This window comes from Panthera tigris, chromosome D2, assembly GCF_018350195.1.
Source record: "Panthera tigris isolate Pti1 chromosome D2, P.tigris_Pti1_mat1.1, whole genome shotgun sequence".
Classification (NCBI taxonomy): Eukaryota; Metazoa; Chordata; class Mammalia; order Carnivora; family Felidae; genus Panthera; species Panthera tigris.
The window spans coordinates 13,345,941-13,360,128 of NC_056670.1; the positions used below are offsets into that span (position 1 = coordinate 13,345,941).

The 14,188-nt window shown below is 46.6% G+C and overlaps 1 protein-coding gene across 2 annotated transcripts in view; it reads left to right on the plus strand.

The window, feature by feature from the left end:
• The window catches only part of TOMM20 (translocase of outer mitochondrial membrane 20), a 35,068-nt gene extending 21,350 nt beyond the window's left edge, over nucleotides 1-13,718 (plus strand). Inside the window, exons 5-6 of one of the 2 annotated variants that reach the window (XR_006209455.1) lie at nucleotides 12,071-12,241; nucleotides 13,608-13,718. Coding sequence is in view for 1 of the 2 variants with exons in the window: in XM_042961212.1 (XP_042817146.1) it covers nucleotides 12,071-12,103 (33 nt within the window). In the remaining variant the exon portion in view is untranslated. Of the gene's footprint in view, nucleotides 1-12,070; nucleotides 12,877-13,607 lie in introns of those variants that run through there. The other variant, XM_042961212.1, reaches the window with a different exon arrangement.
• Nucleotides 13,719-14,188: the final 470 nt, after the last annotated feature.

A 14,188-nucleotide genomic window follows, 5' to 3' on the forward strand; every position in this document is an offset into this window, starting at 1 on the left:
CCCTGCCTTGCCTCTGGCGAACAACACTGTGACGACCATGGGGGTGCAGCTGTCTCTTTGAGATAATGATTTCATTTCTTTCAGACATATCCCCCGAAGTGGCATTGCTGGGTCACGTGGTACTTCTGTTTTTAAGGTTTTGAGCCATCTCCACACTCTTCCACAGTGACTACACCGACAGTTCCAAAGGGAGCGGACTCCCTTTCTCCACAGCCTTGCCAACACTTGCCGTTTTGACTTTGATGACGGCCGTCCTGTCAAGTGTGAGGTTATATTGTGCTCTTGTCAATTTCCCAGATGGTTAGTGAGGAGCACTTTTTGGCCATTTGTATGTCTTTGGAAAAAAATGTCTACCGGGGCCTTTGCCTGTTTTTAAAATTGGGTTGTTGTTTTTTTGTTTTGTTTTCTGTTGTTTTTTTTTTTTTTTTTTTTTTTTGCTGTAGGTTGTAGGAGTTCATATTTTTTTGGATATTAACCTCTTTGATGAGAGGTGGTTTGCAAGTATTTTCTTTTATTCCATTGGTTGCTTTCTCACTTTGTTGGTTTCTCTTGCTGTGCGGAAATTTTTTACTTTGATATAGTCCCATTTATGTTTCCACCGTAAACGTTATGAAACTACTTAATGACTTTGCTTTTAAAATTCTGAATTTCACCTTTACGATTTTTCTTATAACATTTCCAGAACTCTATTTCAAATGTCAATCATGTTTGTAAATTTATTTTTGGTGTTTTACTTTTTTTTTTTTAAGTTTATTTATTTTGAGAGGGGGGTGTTGGGGCAGAGAGAGGGAGAGAGAGAATCCCAAGCAGGCTCCACACTGTCCACACAGAGCTCCAACATGGGGCTCAGTCTCATGAAACGTGAGATCACGACCTGAGCTGAAATCAAGAGGCTGACGCTCAACCCACTGAGCTACCCTGGCACCCTGGTGTTTTACTTTTTTAACTGAAGCATAATTGACACCAAGTTATATTGGTTTCAATTGTACAACATAGTGATTCAATAATTCTATACATTGTGCAGTGCTCGCCATGATAAGTATAGTTACTGTACAACATTATCACAGTATTAGCGACTGTAATCCCTTTGCTGTACTTTTTATCTTGGTGATTAATTATAACTGGAAGTTTGTACCTCTTCGTCCCTTTCACCTATTTCGCTCCTCCCTTCACCCCCTTCCCCTCTGGCAATCACTAGTTTGTCCTCTGTATTTATGACTCTGCTTCTAGTTTTCATTTGTTTGTTCGTTTGGTTTTTTAGATTACACATGTAAGTGAAATCATGGTGTTTATCTTTTTCTGACTTACTTCACTCAGCACTATACCCTCTAGGTCCATCCATGTTGTCACAAATGGCAAGACCTCATTCTTTTTATCACTGGGTAATATTCCACTGTGTATATATGCACCACTTCTGTATCCATTCCTCCGTCCATGGACACTTGGTCTTCCATATCTCAGCTACTGTAAATAATGCTGTGATGAACGTGGAGGTACGTACATCTTTCTGAATTAGTATTTGTGGGGGGAGGGTTTAATACTCAACAGTAGAATTACTGGGTTATATGGTATTTCTGTTTTTAACTTTTTCAGGAATCTCCATACTGTCCTAGTGGCTGCACCAGTTTGCATTCCCACCGATGGTGCACGAAGGTTCCCTTTTCCCAGCATCCTTGCCAACACCTGTTATTTCTTGTCTTCTTGATTCTAGCCCTTCTGACAGGTGTGAGGTTTTGATTTGTGGTTTTTCATTGCGGTTTTGATTTTCATTTCCCTGACGATGAGCGATGTTGAGCATCTTTGCATGTATCTGTTGGAAAAAGGTCTTCGGAAAAATGTCTTCTTTGGAAAGATGTCTGTTCGGGTCCTCTGCCCATTTGTAATCAGATTGTTAGTTTTTTAAGTGTTGGGTTGTAAAAATTCTTTATATATTTTGGATATTGACCCTTTGTCACATATTTTATGTGCACATATCTTCCATTGAGTAGGTTGCGTTTTCATTTTGTTGGTGGTTTCCTTTGTCTTGCAAAAGCTTTTTAGTTTAATGTAGTCCCACTTGTTTTTCCTTTTTGTTACCTGGCTTTTGGTGTCAAATTGAAAAAATCATCACCGAGGCTAATGTCAAGGACCTTTTCCCTTATGTTTTCTTCTAGGGGTTTTTATGGTTTCAGATCTTACAGTTAAGTCTTTAATCCATTTTGAGTTGATTTTTATATATGTTGTAAGATAAGAGTTCACTTTCATCCTTTTACATGCAGATAATCCAGTTATCCCAACACCAGTTTTTGAAGACTGTTTTTTTCCTTCTTGTATATTCTTGACACCTTTGTTGAGGGTTAGTTGACTGTAATAAGACTTAGGGTTTAAAATAAGGGTAACTTGCACTTTACTTGACTGCCTGTTTGAGAGATAGGGTAAAAGGAATTGGGGCGACTTTTTTTTTTTTAAAGAATGTAGGTACTGGGCCACCTGGGTGGCTCAGTTGGTTAAGCGTTCGACTTGGGCGCAGGTCATGACCTCATGGTTTCTGAGTTCAAGCCTTGCATCGGGCTATGTGCTGTTAGTGCAGAGCCTGCTTCAGATCCTCTCTCTCTCTCTCTCAAAAACAAATAAGCATTAAAAATAAAAAAACATAGGTACTTTTCACCAAAGATGAAAGACATAATGCACAAACAAAACAAAATGGCCACTATATATAATTCATGTCACACGTAGAATGGTTGCTTCTTTCTTGAGAGGGTACAAAGCCTGAGGAATTGAAAGCACAAAACGTTATTGAAATTATGTCTTCTCTCTTCTAAAAATGAGAGTTTTGTTTTTGTTTTTGTTTTCTGCTCTGTAACTTTGCATTGTCTAACATAAAAATCTCTTTGCTCCCTCCCAAGTCACTAATATACAGTTAATGCTTCAGGAAGGAATGCCATGACCCCTAAGCTGCGGTCACAGTCTGGACCCGGTAACAGGGCCAGAGTGTTGGAAAGGCAGGCTGACGAGCACATGGACCTGGAGGGCTGGGATGAACTCGGGCTAGCGCGGTGTGGCGGCTGGGGCTGGGGGCTGGGCTCCGGGTGGGGACGGTACCTTGGCCAGAACTTGCTCCTCTCCCAGATTCTGTTTCATTTAGGATTGCTCCCATCTCTCCGTTCTTCCTGGGTGATTTCATGCTCTCTGGCTTCATTGGCACCTATGTCCCCTCACTGAGCTCGGGTGGGTGTGGGGTCCTGCTTGCTCAGCATCACATGGCTGTGTGCAGGCACCTCACGTGACTTGTACAGAATTGAATTAATTCCCTTGCACAGGCTCCTTCTGAGCTGTCCTCCACTTGGCTGTTACCTACTCACCACACTACACCAATGACCAAACCTCGCCCCTCCTATTCTTTCTGTGTGTCTGATCTTTCCACTCTTTTCTGGCCTCACTGCTGCTCTAGGATATTTGATTATAGTTACTGTGCAGCCTCATCGACTCTGATCCACTCTGCTGCCCCAGGAATTGCTCTGAAACGTCCCTCTCGTGTGGCATCCAAGGCCCTTATAATCAGACACTTGACTAATTCTCCAACCTCATTCACCGAGATCTACTGTAATTTTTTTAGTAACGTCCCGTTCACCCACCAGACCACTCCTAAATACATATGTCTTAGTGATGATTGGGTTTCTCAGCATAAAGCATAGTTAAATGCTTAGTAAATACTTAATGAATGGAAATCCATATGATCAGAAGTTGGCTGGGAATTTTTCACAATGAAACGAATATAAAAGATTTTTTGACATGACACATGAAGGTACATGGAAGGACGAACAGAATATCGTTGTGAAGAGTGATAATACCTCTTTTAAAAGCTACTTATTAAGTCATTGGGTTTATTATTATTTTTTTCTAAGTTTATTTTGGTGGCACCTGGGTGGCTCAGTTGGTTAAGCGTCCCGACTCTTGATCTCAGCTCGGGTCACGATCTCACAGTTCATGCGTTCCAGCCCCACATTGGACTCTGTGCTGACAGAGCCTGCTTGGGATGCTTGGGATTCTCTCTCTACCCACTCCCATCAAGGCAGAACAAAGGACATAGAAGTTTATTCAATACACCACAAGATGGGCAGTACAGCAAAGAGACTGTCTGCAGCAAGGTGGCAGTGAGGGGCCACAGTCACAGGGTGGAGTGGGGGAGATATGGGAATGGATGGAATTTTCCCTTTTTTGGTAACTGTGGCTGGTTGTGAGTAGCCCATTGGCTAATTAGAGCCTATGGCTATTACGAGGTGGGTCACTTAGTGAGCCTGCTTGCCCGAAGCTTGTGGTGGTCGGTGAGCCCTGTGGGCTCTTTGACCTTACTCAGGTTTACCCTTGGTCAAGCCTGTTGCTTAGAAGCCGCCTCTACAAAAAGGTTTTTACTCCTTTATTTTTTTTATCAAAGACAATACCAAGCAGCATTCTAGATATTTCTCTTAATGCTTTCAGCTGTCTGCTGAACTTAAGATTTCTTCCCAAATGCTCCGGGACCCAAAGTCCTTGATTTTGAGAGTAGACACAGGTACACTGAACGTCCATGGAGGGGGGGGAAGTGAGTGGACAGGGAGGTGTTCTGACTCGTAATTTCCATGTGGCGAAATTGTCGACCCATTGTCCGTTTATTTGGGCCTGTGAGTTGAGTATATTTCTGTTGATTCTCTAATAGAAACAAAAGGGCCGGCCAGCCTGCTTTCTGAATAAAGGGGGACATTCAACAGGAAATGTGCAGGATTTCCATGTTCTTCCTTTTGTAATGTGTAACTTCCCTTCTGCAAAAGGGCCTACAGATCTGACTGTACTTACTTAATTAAAATAGTTTTAATCCCACCTCTTTTCTAAGAAAGTGGGAAAATCATTTCTCGTGAAGCCTCTAGGTGATGGCATCATCAGGATGCTGGGGGAAGCGAGGAGACTGGAAAACACAAAGTCATCTCAACACCAGGGGAAGCCATTCACTCACTCCCACAGACTCCTCGTCTGGAATGCGTTGTACGCCTCTGGCCGCCTAGACAGCACATCTTCCTTCAGGACACGTCTAGTGTCCTGTTAGCTCTGTGTCTCACGTTCATCATGCCTCCTGAAAGACGTTCTGAAATGTCTCTGTGTTTGGACAGAGTCCCACACTGAGACACCTCAGGCCAGTTGACTTTCTGTGTCACCTCCCCGCCCCGCCCCGCGGCCTTGAGCTTGGTCAGATCAGTGCTGCTCCAGCTCCCAGTGTTGGTTTTCATCCAACAGGTCGGGGCATGCCGGTCCTTGCAGGCAAAAAAGATGTGCCTGAAGCTATTCTCCAAGGGAGGCTGGCTGCCAGGGGGTCAGGGACCTTTTCGGGGCTAACCACATTCCTCACCTCTGATCCTTTAACAGATATTTAGAATATTCTGGATTCCTCAGATTGTGCTTCAGAGCAGTAAGAGCTGAGAATTAATGATATCCTCTGTTAGAATTTTAGCCTAATCTTTCAAGTCCTCTGTCTTAAGAATCATTTGTAATCATGTTCCTTTATCTTATGCTCCCTTTAGGTACTGTTATAACATAAAAAACAGTGTATTTTGTAAAAACAAACTGCATTTGTGTAATGTTTTGACAGCTCAGGTGTTATATCATTGAATTCACAAAGCTGAGGAAGGTAAGGATATTATTAACAAAGGACACAGTGACAGGGGGAGGCATGGAAGGATCCAGTGATTTGTTTAGCATCATTGAGTTAGTGATTAACATGCATCCAGACTTGGGATGCTTGGGTGGCTCACTTGGTTGAGCATCCCGCTTTGGCTTGGGTCATAATCTCACAGTTCGTGGGTTTGAGCCCCACGTCAGGCTCTGTGCTGACAGCTCAGAACCGGGAGCCTGCTTCAGATTCTGTCTCTCTCTCAATCTCTCTCTCTCTCTGCCTGCCCCTCCCCCACTCATGCTCTGTGTCTCTCTCAAAAATGAATAAACATTAAAACAAAAATGCATTCAGGCTCATCTTCCTGGTTTGTACCTGAGCCACACTACATCACAATGCTTTGAGGACAGCAAACTGATATAAATGTCCTCATCTCAACAGGATGTGTGTTTAAAAACTTCCTTTGGAAGGAGGTAAGCTCTAGTACGGCCGTGCTGTTTTGCTACTTCTGTTCACTGCGACCCCTCTGGTGCCTAGCATGGGTTCTAGCACGAGACGGGCACCTCAGTAAAAGCTAACTGAATTAATTAAAAGGACGTTAATTAAAACAATTTTGTGGAGCCTGACAGAAAAGGTTGTTAGTCAAACCTATGAGACTATGAGACCCCCCCCCATCTCAAAAGAGAGAAAACAAAAAAAGAAAGGACATAGGTCCCTGTGTCCTGAGCGACACAAAATACTTGGCACCATAAAGGTTCATCTCTTCAATTATACTCTTCCTTTACCACAGCTGTCCTCTCCCAAAACAAAGATACACAAACTTCCTTCTCAGAGGGACTTAAGATCTGCGATAAGGAGGGGCGCCTGGCTGGGTCAGTCAGTAGAGCATGTGACTCTTGATCTCAGGTTTATGAGTTCAAACCCCACACTGGGGGTAGAGATTACTTATAACTGAGATCTTTAAAAAAAAAAAAAAAAAAAAAAAGGTACGTGATAAAGATGTTTTCAGGAAACAGCTAAGCCAGCCCTAGAGTCAGAGTATGCTTGGAAGACACCCATCGTAACCAATTCTTACAAACCCTGACCTGTTTAAAATAATTTGTGATTTAAAGCGATTAAAATAGTTTGTGATTTAAAAACTTTTCAGTGGTTCATTCCATGCTGAAAAGCACTTGACAGATATCCTACAGTTAGAGGAATAAGCTCTCGTCAAGTCAAGAAAAAACATCTCCCCTAACCAGTTTTCAAAGGGTTCTGGGTTAGTCTAATTACAGACCGTATTCTTCATTTGTGGAGATAGGACACCTGACTTGCTGTCCTGGAGGCACAGAGGAGTTTTTCAAGGATGGATTTGTCAGCCACAAACTTCTCTTTCAAGCACCTGCAAGCGGGTCATATTTTGTGCCCTTGTGATGTGACCCCATGAGACAAAAGTAACAGGTGAGCTGTGTGGATACAGATGCCTCATCTGAAAATGCTTTAAAGCTGCCAGCTGGGCCACATGGAAATTCAATCTCCATTGCATAGGGCTCGAGGCAGCCGAGTTATTGGACACTGGCCCAGGCTTTCTGACAGGCAAGTATCAGCAAAGCATGTATCAGGTAATATGTTTACAAAACCACATTCCTCCCTCCTCCCAGCATTCCATCCAAATTTTGCACAGCCAGCGCTGTTCTGACCCTGTTTGCTCGGAGATCGTCTGCCAGGTAGCGGACGACCCGGGTCTGCTTTAAGTCCAGAGGTGGACGGAGAAGACAGCGGGCGTCGAGCTGACCCCTCCTCCAGTTCCAAGTCGGGGAAGGGGCCGCCAGGCCCCACCAGGCCGGCGGGTGGTGAGCGGCGCCTGTCCCGACCGTGGTCCCCCGGAGAACTCGCAGCCCGCAGGAGTCAGAGCGAAGGAGGGCTCTGGCGCCATCTAGTGGCGGCGCTCCCGCCGGCGGCCCTGTCCCCGCGCCGGGCGCTCGGGAGCGGAACTGAGACCCCCGCCTCCCCCAGCCCGGAGCTGAGATTCTGTACGAAGTGCACACAGATCGTCAAGGGCAAAGCGAACATACTTGAACGTGGATATTTTTAGGGGGAAATAAAAGTGCATCCGGGAAAGTGTACCAGGATAACCTTTTGCCAAGTCTCTTGTTTCATAGCCCCATAAATTTGAATGTTACATGGGAGTGGAGGCCAAATGAGAATGCGAAATACAGGAAACTAGTTGGAAGGATCCCTGACTTGTCAAAGAGGCCTCATTCCAACGTGAGCCTCAAAGTGCCTCAAAGCAACCTATGTTTTGTGTAAAAGGCAAAGAGTAAAAAACGTGGCAGAGGGTTTCTTTAACTCCTTAACTTCCCAGTTCTGCGCAAAAATAGAGGGGCAGCCGTGGTGGGACAGATTTTGGAACCAGAGACTTGGGTCTTGGGTTCCAGATTTGCAACTTCCTAAGGACTTCACTTCTTGGAGCTTCCTCGGATTCATTTCCAAAGAGGATGGTAGTGTCTCCTCACAGAATGAAAACCCCGACTGCACCCACCATCTGTATCCACGCCCATCCCCCCAACACTGTGGGCGCACCTCTCAGAGCGGGGAGGGGGGGTGGTGGGGCATTGGCTTTGGACCACTGGTCGACCTTGCTGCAGTCATGCATCCTGCCTTCCGTACCATCTCCCCCTCGCTGCTAGATATTTCCAGTAGCAGAGACATGGTGTAATTTATCCCGTCTTCACAAAACCTCTCAACCCTTTGTCCCCTGCAGCTGGCATCCCATTTCTGCTCACTTTTACATTATAGCAAAATGTCTCTAAAGGGCTGTTCATAGCCGCTGTCTCCACTTCTCCCGTGACCCACCTATCAGACTTTTGTCCTGGCCCTTTCACCCAGGCAGCTTTTGCCAAGGAAACCGGTGACCTCCACGATGCTGAATTCTGGGGTCAGTTCTCAGTCTTTATCTGCGACGGCCTATCAGCACTACTGGACAGGATCGCGCCCTTCTGGAAACCTTTTGTTCTCTTGGCTTCAGGACACTACATGCTGGAGTCTTTCTCCCCACACTGGCTGCTATTTCCCAGTGTCCAGGGCTCAGTCCTTGGATGTCTTTGCCAGTTACTCGCTCCTTAGTGCTCTGAACGCAGTCCCGGGGCTGAAGATAGGATCTGCAGATGCTGACCACTCCAGAGTCGCGTCTCCAGCCTCCGCGTCGCCACTAAACTCCAGACAAAGAGAGCCAGCTTCCTGCGTGACCTCTCAGACTTGGCATTCCAAACTGAACTTTCGATCTTCCCCTCCAGATCTGCTGTTAGGATAGGAAAACATAGGCTAAAAGAGGCAGAGAGGGAAAGATTAGGACCGGAGGTCCCTGGGTGGGGAAAAACACAGAGTTTGGAACAATGCTGGGAGAGCCTGACCACAGCAGACCCCTTCAGGCATGAGGTCCCTCTCAACAATGTCACAGACCCCACCTACTCCCCCTCGGGTTTCCCTCGGGAATTTGACAAGAGACCTGACTAAAAATAAGTAGACCAGAAAACGGATGACCCACAAGGACCAGCGTGGCCACAGACCTCTCCTTGTATGACGAAAATGAGCCAGTCAGGAAAAGGACAACCCAGCACCTAGCGTTTTCCAGCCAGTAGAGGTCGACCCTGCGAAGGAGCCAAGGGGAACCGTGGGAAACCAGGACCCTTGCCTCTACTCGCGGCCGTTCACTTTTGAATGTCGCCTCTCTGTCAAGAGAGCTCTCCTACTCTTCTTCCTTTCCGATCTTACGGTCTCAGGAACTTCTGTCTGCCGCCGCTCATTTTGCGTTCACCACTTTACTCTTCGAAGGGGCAAGACGACGAGTCCCGGTGCTGAGGTAAAAAATCCTGCAACGCTGCCCCTGGGGTCATCTCCATCCTAACGAATGGTTCCTTCGGGCTTCCAGACACTCAGGCCAAAACCGTCCGTCATCCTTGACCCCTCTTTTTCTCCCACACCTCACATCCGGTCTGTCCAAAAACCCTGTTGGCTGCATACGCTGCATGGCCCTGAATCCAGTCCGTCCTCAACACCTCCCCCATCACTCTGGTTCCACGCTACTTTGTTGATCTATGTAATGCCCATCTCCACCACAGAAGAAGCCCTCCATCCGTGAGAGCTGGGGTCCCGCCCACCCCCGGTTTTGTGTATCACTGTATCCCCGGGCCTTCAAACTGTGGCCTAATAGGTGCTCAATAAATACTGGCCAATGAAAGAATGAATGAACGGGGCAATTCGTGAAGTGCAGGTATTTTATAAGTGGTGGCAATCATTTTACATTGTCCTCCTTAGATATTTAATGTGAATCGGAAGTTAAAAGAGGAAATTGCACTGTGAAGGAGCAGTCAGACACATCCACGCGTAATATGTCTGTAGTTTACCTTAAAACACTTCAGGGACGCCTGGGTGGCTCAGTCGGTTGAGCGTCCGACTTTGGCTCCGGTCGCGGTCTCACGGTTTGTGAGTTCGAGCCCCATGGCGCCCTCTCTGCTGTCAGCACAGAGCTTGCTTCGGATCCTCTGTCCCTCTCTGTGACTCCCTCAAAAAAAAAAAAAAAAAAAAAAAACAAACCCTCAAAACTGCACACTTCAGCCAGAAAAGAAATAAATGAAGCAAAGCTGGCAAAACGTAAACGATTGTGAAATGGAAGCGATGCGTGTGTGCTTGTTATGCTGTATTCTTTCTGTATGTTTGAAAAATTCTAGTAATGGAAAAGTAACAGAAAGCATGATTGGCAGCATCTGTGGGATACCAGCTGCAGCAGCGTCGATTCAAAGCCACCTGCCCGATCGTGGCTGCCCGCCGAGCCAGAGGACCCCAGACGGCCAGCGAGGGCCCTGCGGTCCTGGGGGTGGGGGTGGGGGGCCCGGCTTACCTGGCAGGCCCGTGCAGAGAACCACAGCGGCAGCAGGGCGGGCGCGGTGCTCCCATCGTGGCTCCTGAGAGACGACAGGTCTGCCTGAAATGCAGCCCTTCGGAGGTGCTCTCAAACAGCTCAGCTGTTTCTGGCCAAAAGGCTTTTGGTGCGGGGCCAGATTAACGCCTTTTGAACTTGAAGGCTGAAAAAAAAGTTTAAGTTGAACTCAGAAGCCTGACAGAGCTATGTGCCAAAGCTAAACAGAAATGAAATAATGACTCTCCCTCCATGTGGCTTAAATGGGATAGCTCGAGATGCTGTCGGATTCAGTGTGACAGCGTGTTTGAAGGTGTTCACGAATGGTGTTTTCTTCCCCCTGGCTTCAGAGTAAATTCTGGGAACTCCATTTTGCTCTTTTCTCTAGGTTGTGGGATCTGGGGCGATTTTTTTTTTTTCTTACGGTTTCCTGTGGTTTTCAAAATTCCTGCCCCCACCGCACAGTATTCTCACAGTAAGAGAAAACGAAGCGTGGGCTTTTTGCCTCTACCTCCTGTGTCAGTTGGGATGCTTTCCACTGTGACAGCAAATCCAGATCATGCTGTAGAGGAACGGGGCTCTGCTGTTTCCTAGCCAGGGCCGGTGAGCATCAGGTACCGGGATGAGCCTGGACCTTCTTTCCCGTCTCCCTTGGTCCTGCGGGGACGGATCCTCGAGCTTTAGCTCCATTTTCAGGCAGATGCTTCCCTTGTGGTCGTGGTACAGCAGTAAGGGCTTTAGACTAGCGTCTTTCCAACCTCAAGTCCAGTGGGAACGACGTCAGTGCCCTGATTCCTGGCAAAATGTCCTTGGTATCTCACCGGCTCATCTGCCCACCTGTAACCCAATGCCGTGTGGAGAGGGAGATAGAGGATAGAGCAAGGGACTGGCTTGTGTCTAGGTTATGTGCCTCTCCCCTGAGATGGAGGTGGGACCCTCTCCCCGAAGCGCATGGGCTAGGGCTAGGGAAACATAGTTTCCTGGAGGGAATTTGGTATCCAGTTAACAAAAGGAGGGGAATAGATAGCGGATAGCCAGAATATCACAAATGCCGTCTTCCTACCTACATCCAGAAATTATTTGCAATAACGCCATGCAGAGAAAGCTTAGGCCAAGGAAAGCTACTATAATTGGACCCAGAATGTAGCTCTGAGCTTCCCGGTGGCCAAGGCAAAAGGGAAAGTCTTGTTTACAGACTGCTAGCTCATCAGGATTAAACAGTAAGGAAGGATCAACAACAGACAAAACGATTCCAAAGCTCATTTTAAGCTGTCCACTTACTCTGTTTTCTCTGTCCATCTCCAACAAGAGCTCTTATCCCCTCTCTGCCTAGAGACACCATATGGCCTGCTGCCCTTTCTTTGCAGTTAAATACGAAACTCTCAGAATATCCGGGGGGCTGGGATCAGTGCCGAAATCACATTTCACTATGTACTCCTCGAGGGAGGCAGCGAAGCTGAACTCGGAAAGGCAAAAAATCCACTGCCATCACATATCAATTAGTCAGAACAAAGGGTCGAGACACTTGGAATTTAGTTCTGTTTCTCTTTTAGAGTCATCTGCAAGCCCTCCCCGCCCCAGCCTGACTCTGTGGAAAAGGAGCGAGCCGGATCAGATGGTGACGCCAGCGTTCCTGCCTGACTGCAAGAAAGCGCATTGCACAGCGGGGAAAGTGGAATCCTGCTCGCCGAAACCCATTTCACAATGGTTTTTGCATCAAAAAGGTTTTCCGAGGTTTTCCTCCCAGACCACGTAGTTTCTCACAGATCCTGAGGGTTTCACACTCCATTCTTTTTCCTGTGTTGACAAGCGGAGGAAGCACATCTGTTTAGGCCAGGCGGGTGTGGCGCTGGCCGGGCCCCTGCCCTGCTCTCCTGGGCTTGCCTGTTGACGAAGCGGGAGCCCAGCCAGACCGGCCAGCAGCTGCAGGTGTTGAGCGGAGGGCTGGCCAGAGAGCCGCTCACTTGGCCCCCGCAGGGAGCCTTCCTGACAAATGTCACCGCTGCTTTGGGAAAAGAAAATGTTGCCCGGGTGACCCCTTCCTCCCCACCCCTAAACTTCAAGTTTACAGAGTACCTGCAGGGAACTGTTGATCCCCCAAAGTGAGGGGGAGGAGGGCACCTTTTGGTCTTACTCCTGCTTGGGATAGTTTCCTCTCTAGATTGGTCCTATTTGCACCTTAGTAATGGCCAGCATTATTATTATTATTTTTTTTTTTTTTTTCTGGAAAAGCCGTATAGGAGACTAATTTGACTGTAGGAAGGAAATGATTTGTAACCTTTCCTGTATGATCTGTTCAGTCTCTCTCTTGTGTTATTCTTATGGTCTGGACTTTAGTATTTTATTTTATTAAAAAAAACCTTTTTTTAATGTTTATTTATTTTTGAGAGAGACCGAGATCAGGTATGAGCAAGGGTGGGGCAGAGAGGGAGACACAGAATCCGAAGCAGGCTCCAGGCTCTGAGCTGTCAGCCCCAATGTAGGGCTCAAACTCACAGACCGTGAGATCATGACCTGAGCTGAAGTCGGACACTTAACCCACTGAGCCACCCAGGCTCCCCTGGACTTTAGTATTTTGACTTGGAGTCGTATGTTGAGCATCCTTTTGGCTTCCCAGAACATATGTGAGTGGACAGCAGTCGCCTCTCCAAGGTGAGGACTGTTGCTTAGACTTGGTCTTAGTTATTTCAGCCTTCTGTTGGGGACTAGGATGTGACCTGGTAAGAATATGCCTTAGGTCGCCTGCCATGGTAGAAGGACATCACCACAATAAAGAACATTTTCGGCTGCTTTGTCTCTCCAGGCCGCGATGGCTTTCTCCCAACACAGACACCCCACTAGGCCACTATTCATCTTACATAGTCAGAAGCCTTGTTTCAAACATTGGGTTGCAAAGTACAGTGGGTCTCGTGATGACACATGGTTTTTCATACTTCCAGTAGTTTTTATGAGTCTGTCACAAATGGACTGATTTCGCTTTAAACAAAAGGTCTTTTATTTTGCTAACTTTTATTATGCTAAAGGTCTTTTATTATGCTATGATAATGCATACACACAGATTAAAGGGTTTTTTTTTCCCCCTGAGAACAGTTGTCTACTCTCAACGGGAAAGAATACCGCAACTCGACTGATGGCAGTGCCATGGACTGTTTTATGGAAGAAAATAATGTAGCAGCTAAAATAAATGTGTGCTTTGCTTGAGCAAGGATCATTTATGAAATTGCCCAGTCAGGGGCTACACCCAGGACTTGCCTTCTGTAGAGGTTGTAACAATTACACAAAACCGGGGGAGACTTCCTTGAAACAAGCAAATGTTGCCAGTTGACAACAGGAATGTAAACATGACTCCAATTAGCGGATATACTAATGGCTCTTTCCTCTCTGGGATTTTAGCTGTGTTAGCTACGAGAGGAAAATTTCTCCCTCTGTCTTCCCACTTGCTCATCTCCAATTAAATTACTTACAGTCAATTCACAGGCCTTCGGGGATGATCAGCTAATTTTGAAACATCGCCTAAAATTCTGCAAACAGTGTAGTTAAGCCAGGTAGGTTAGGAGAATGCCCTCAGAAGCTTAGTTTATAACTAGGCTCATGCGTCACGTTTCCTGCGTTGCTTTCTGGGAGGTGCACATGGGAAGAACTGACTGATCCATGTGGCCTTTGGATTTCTT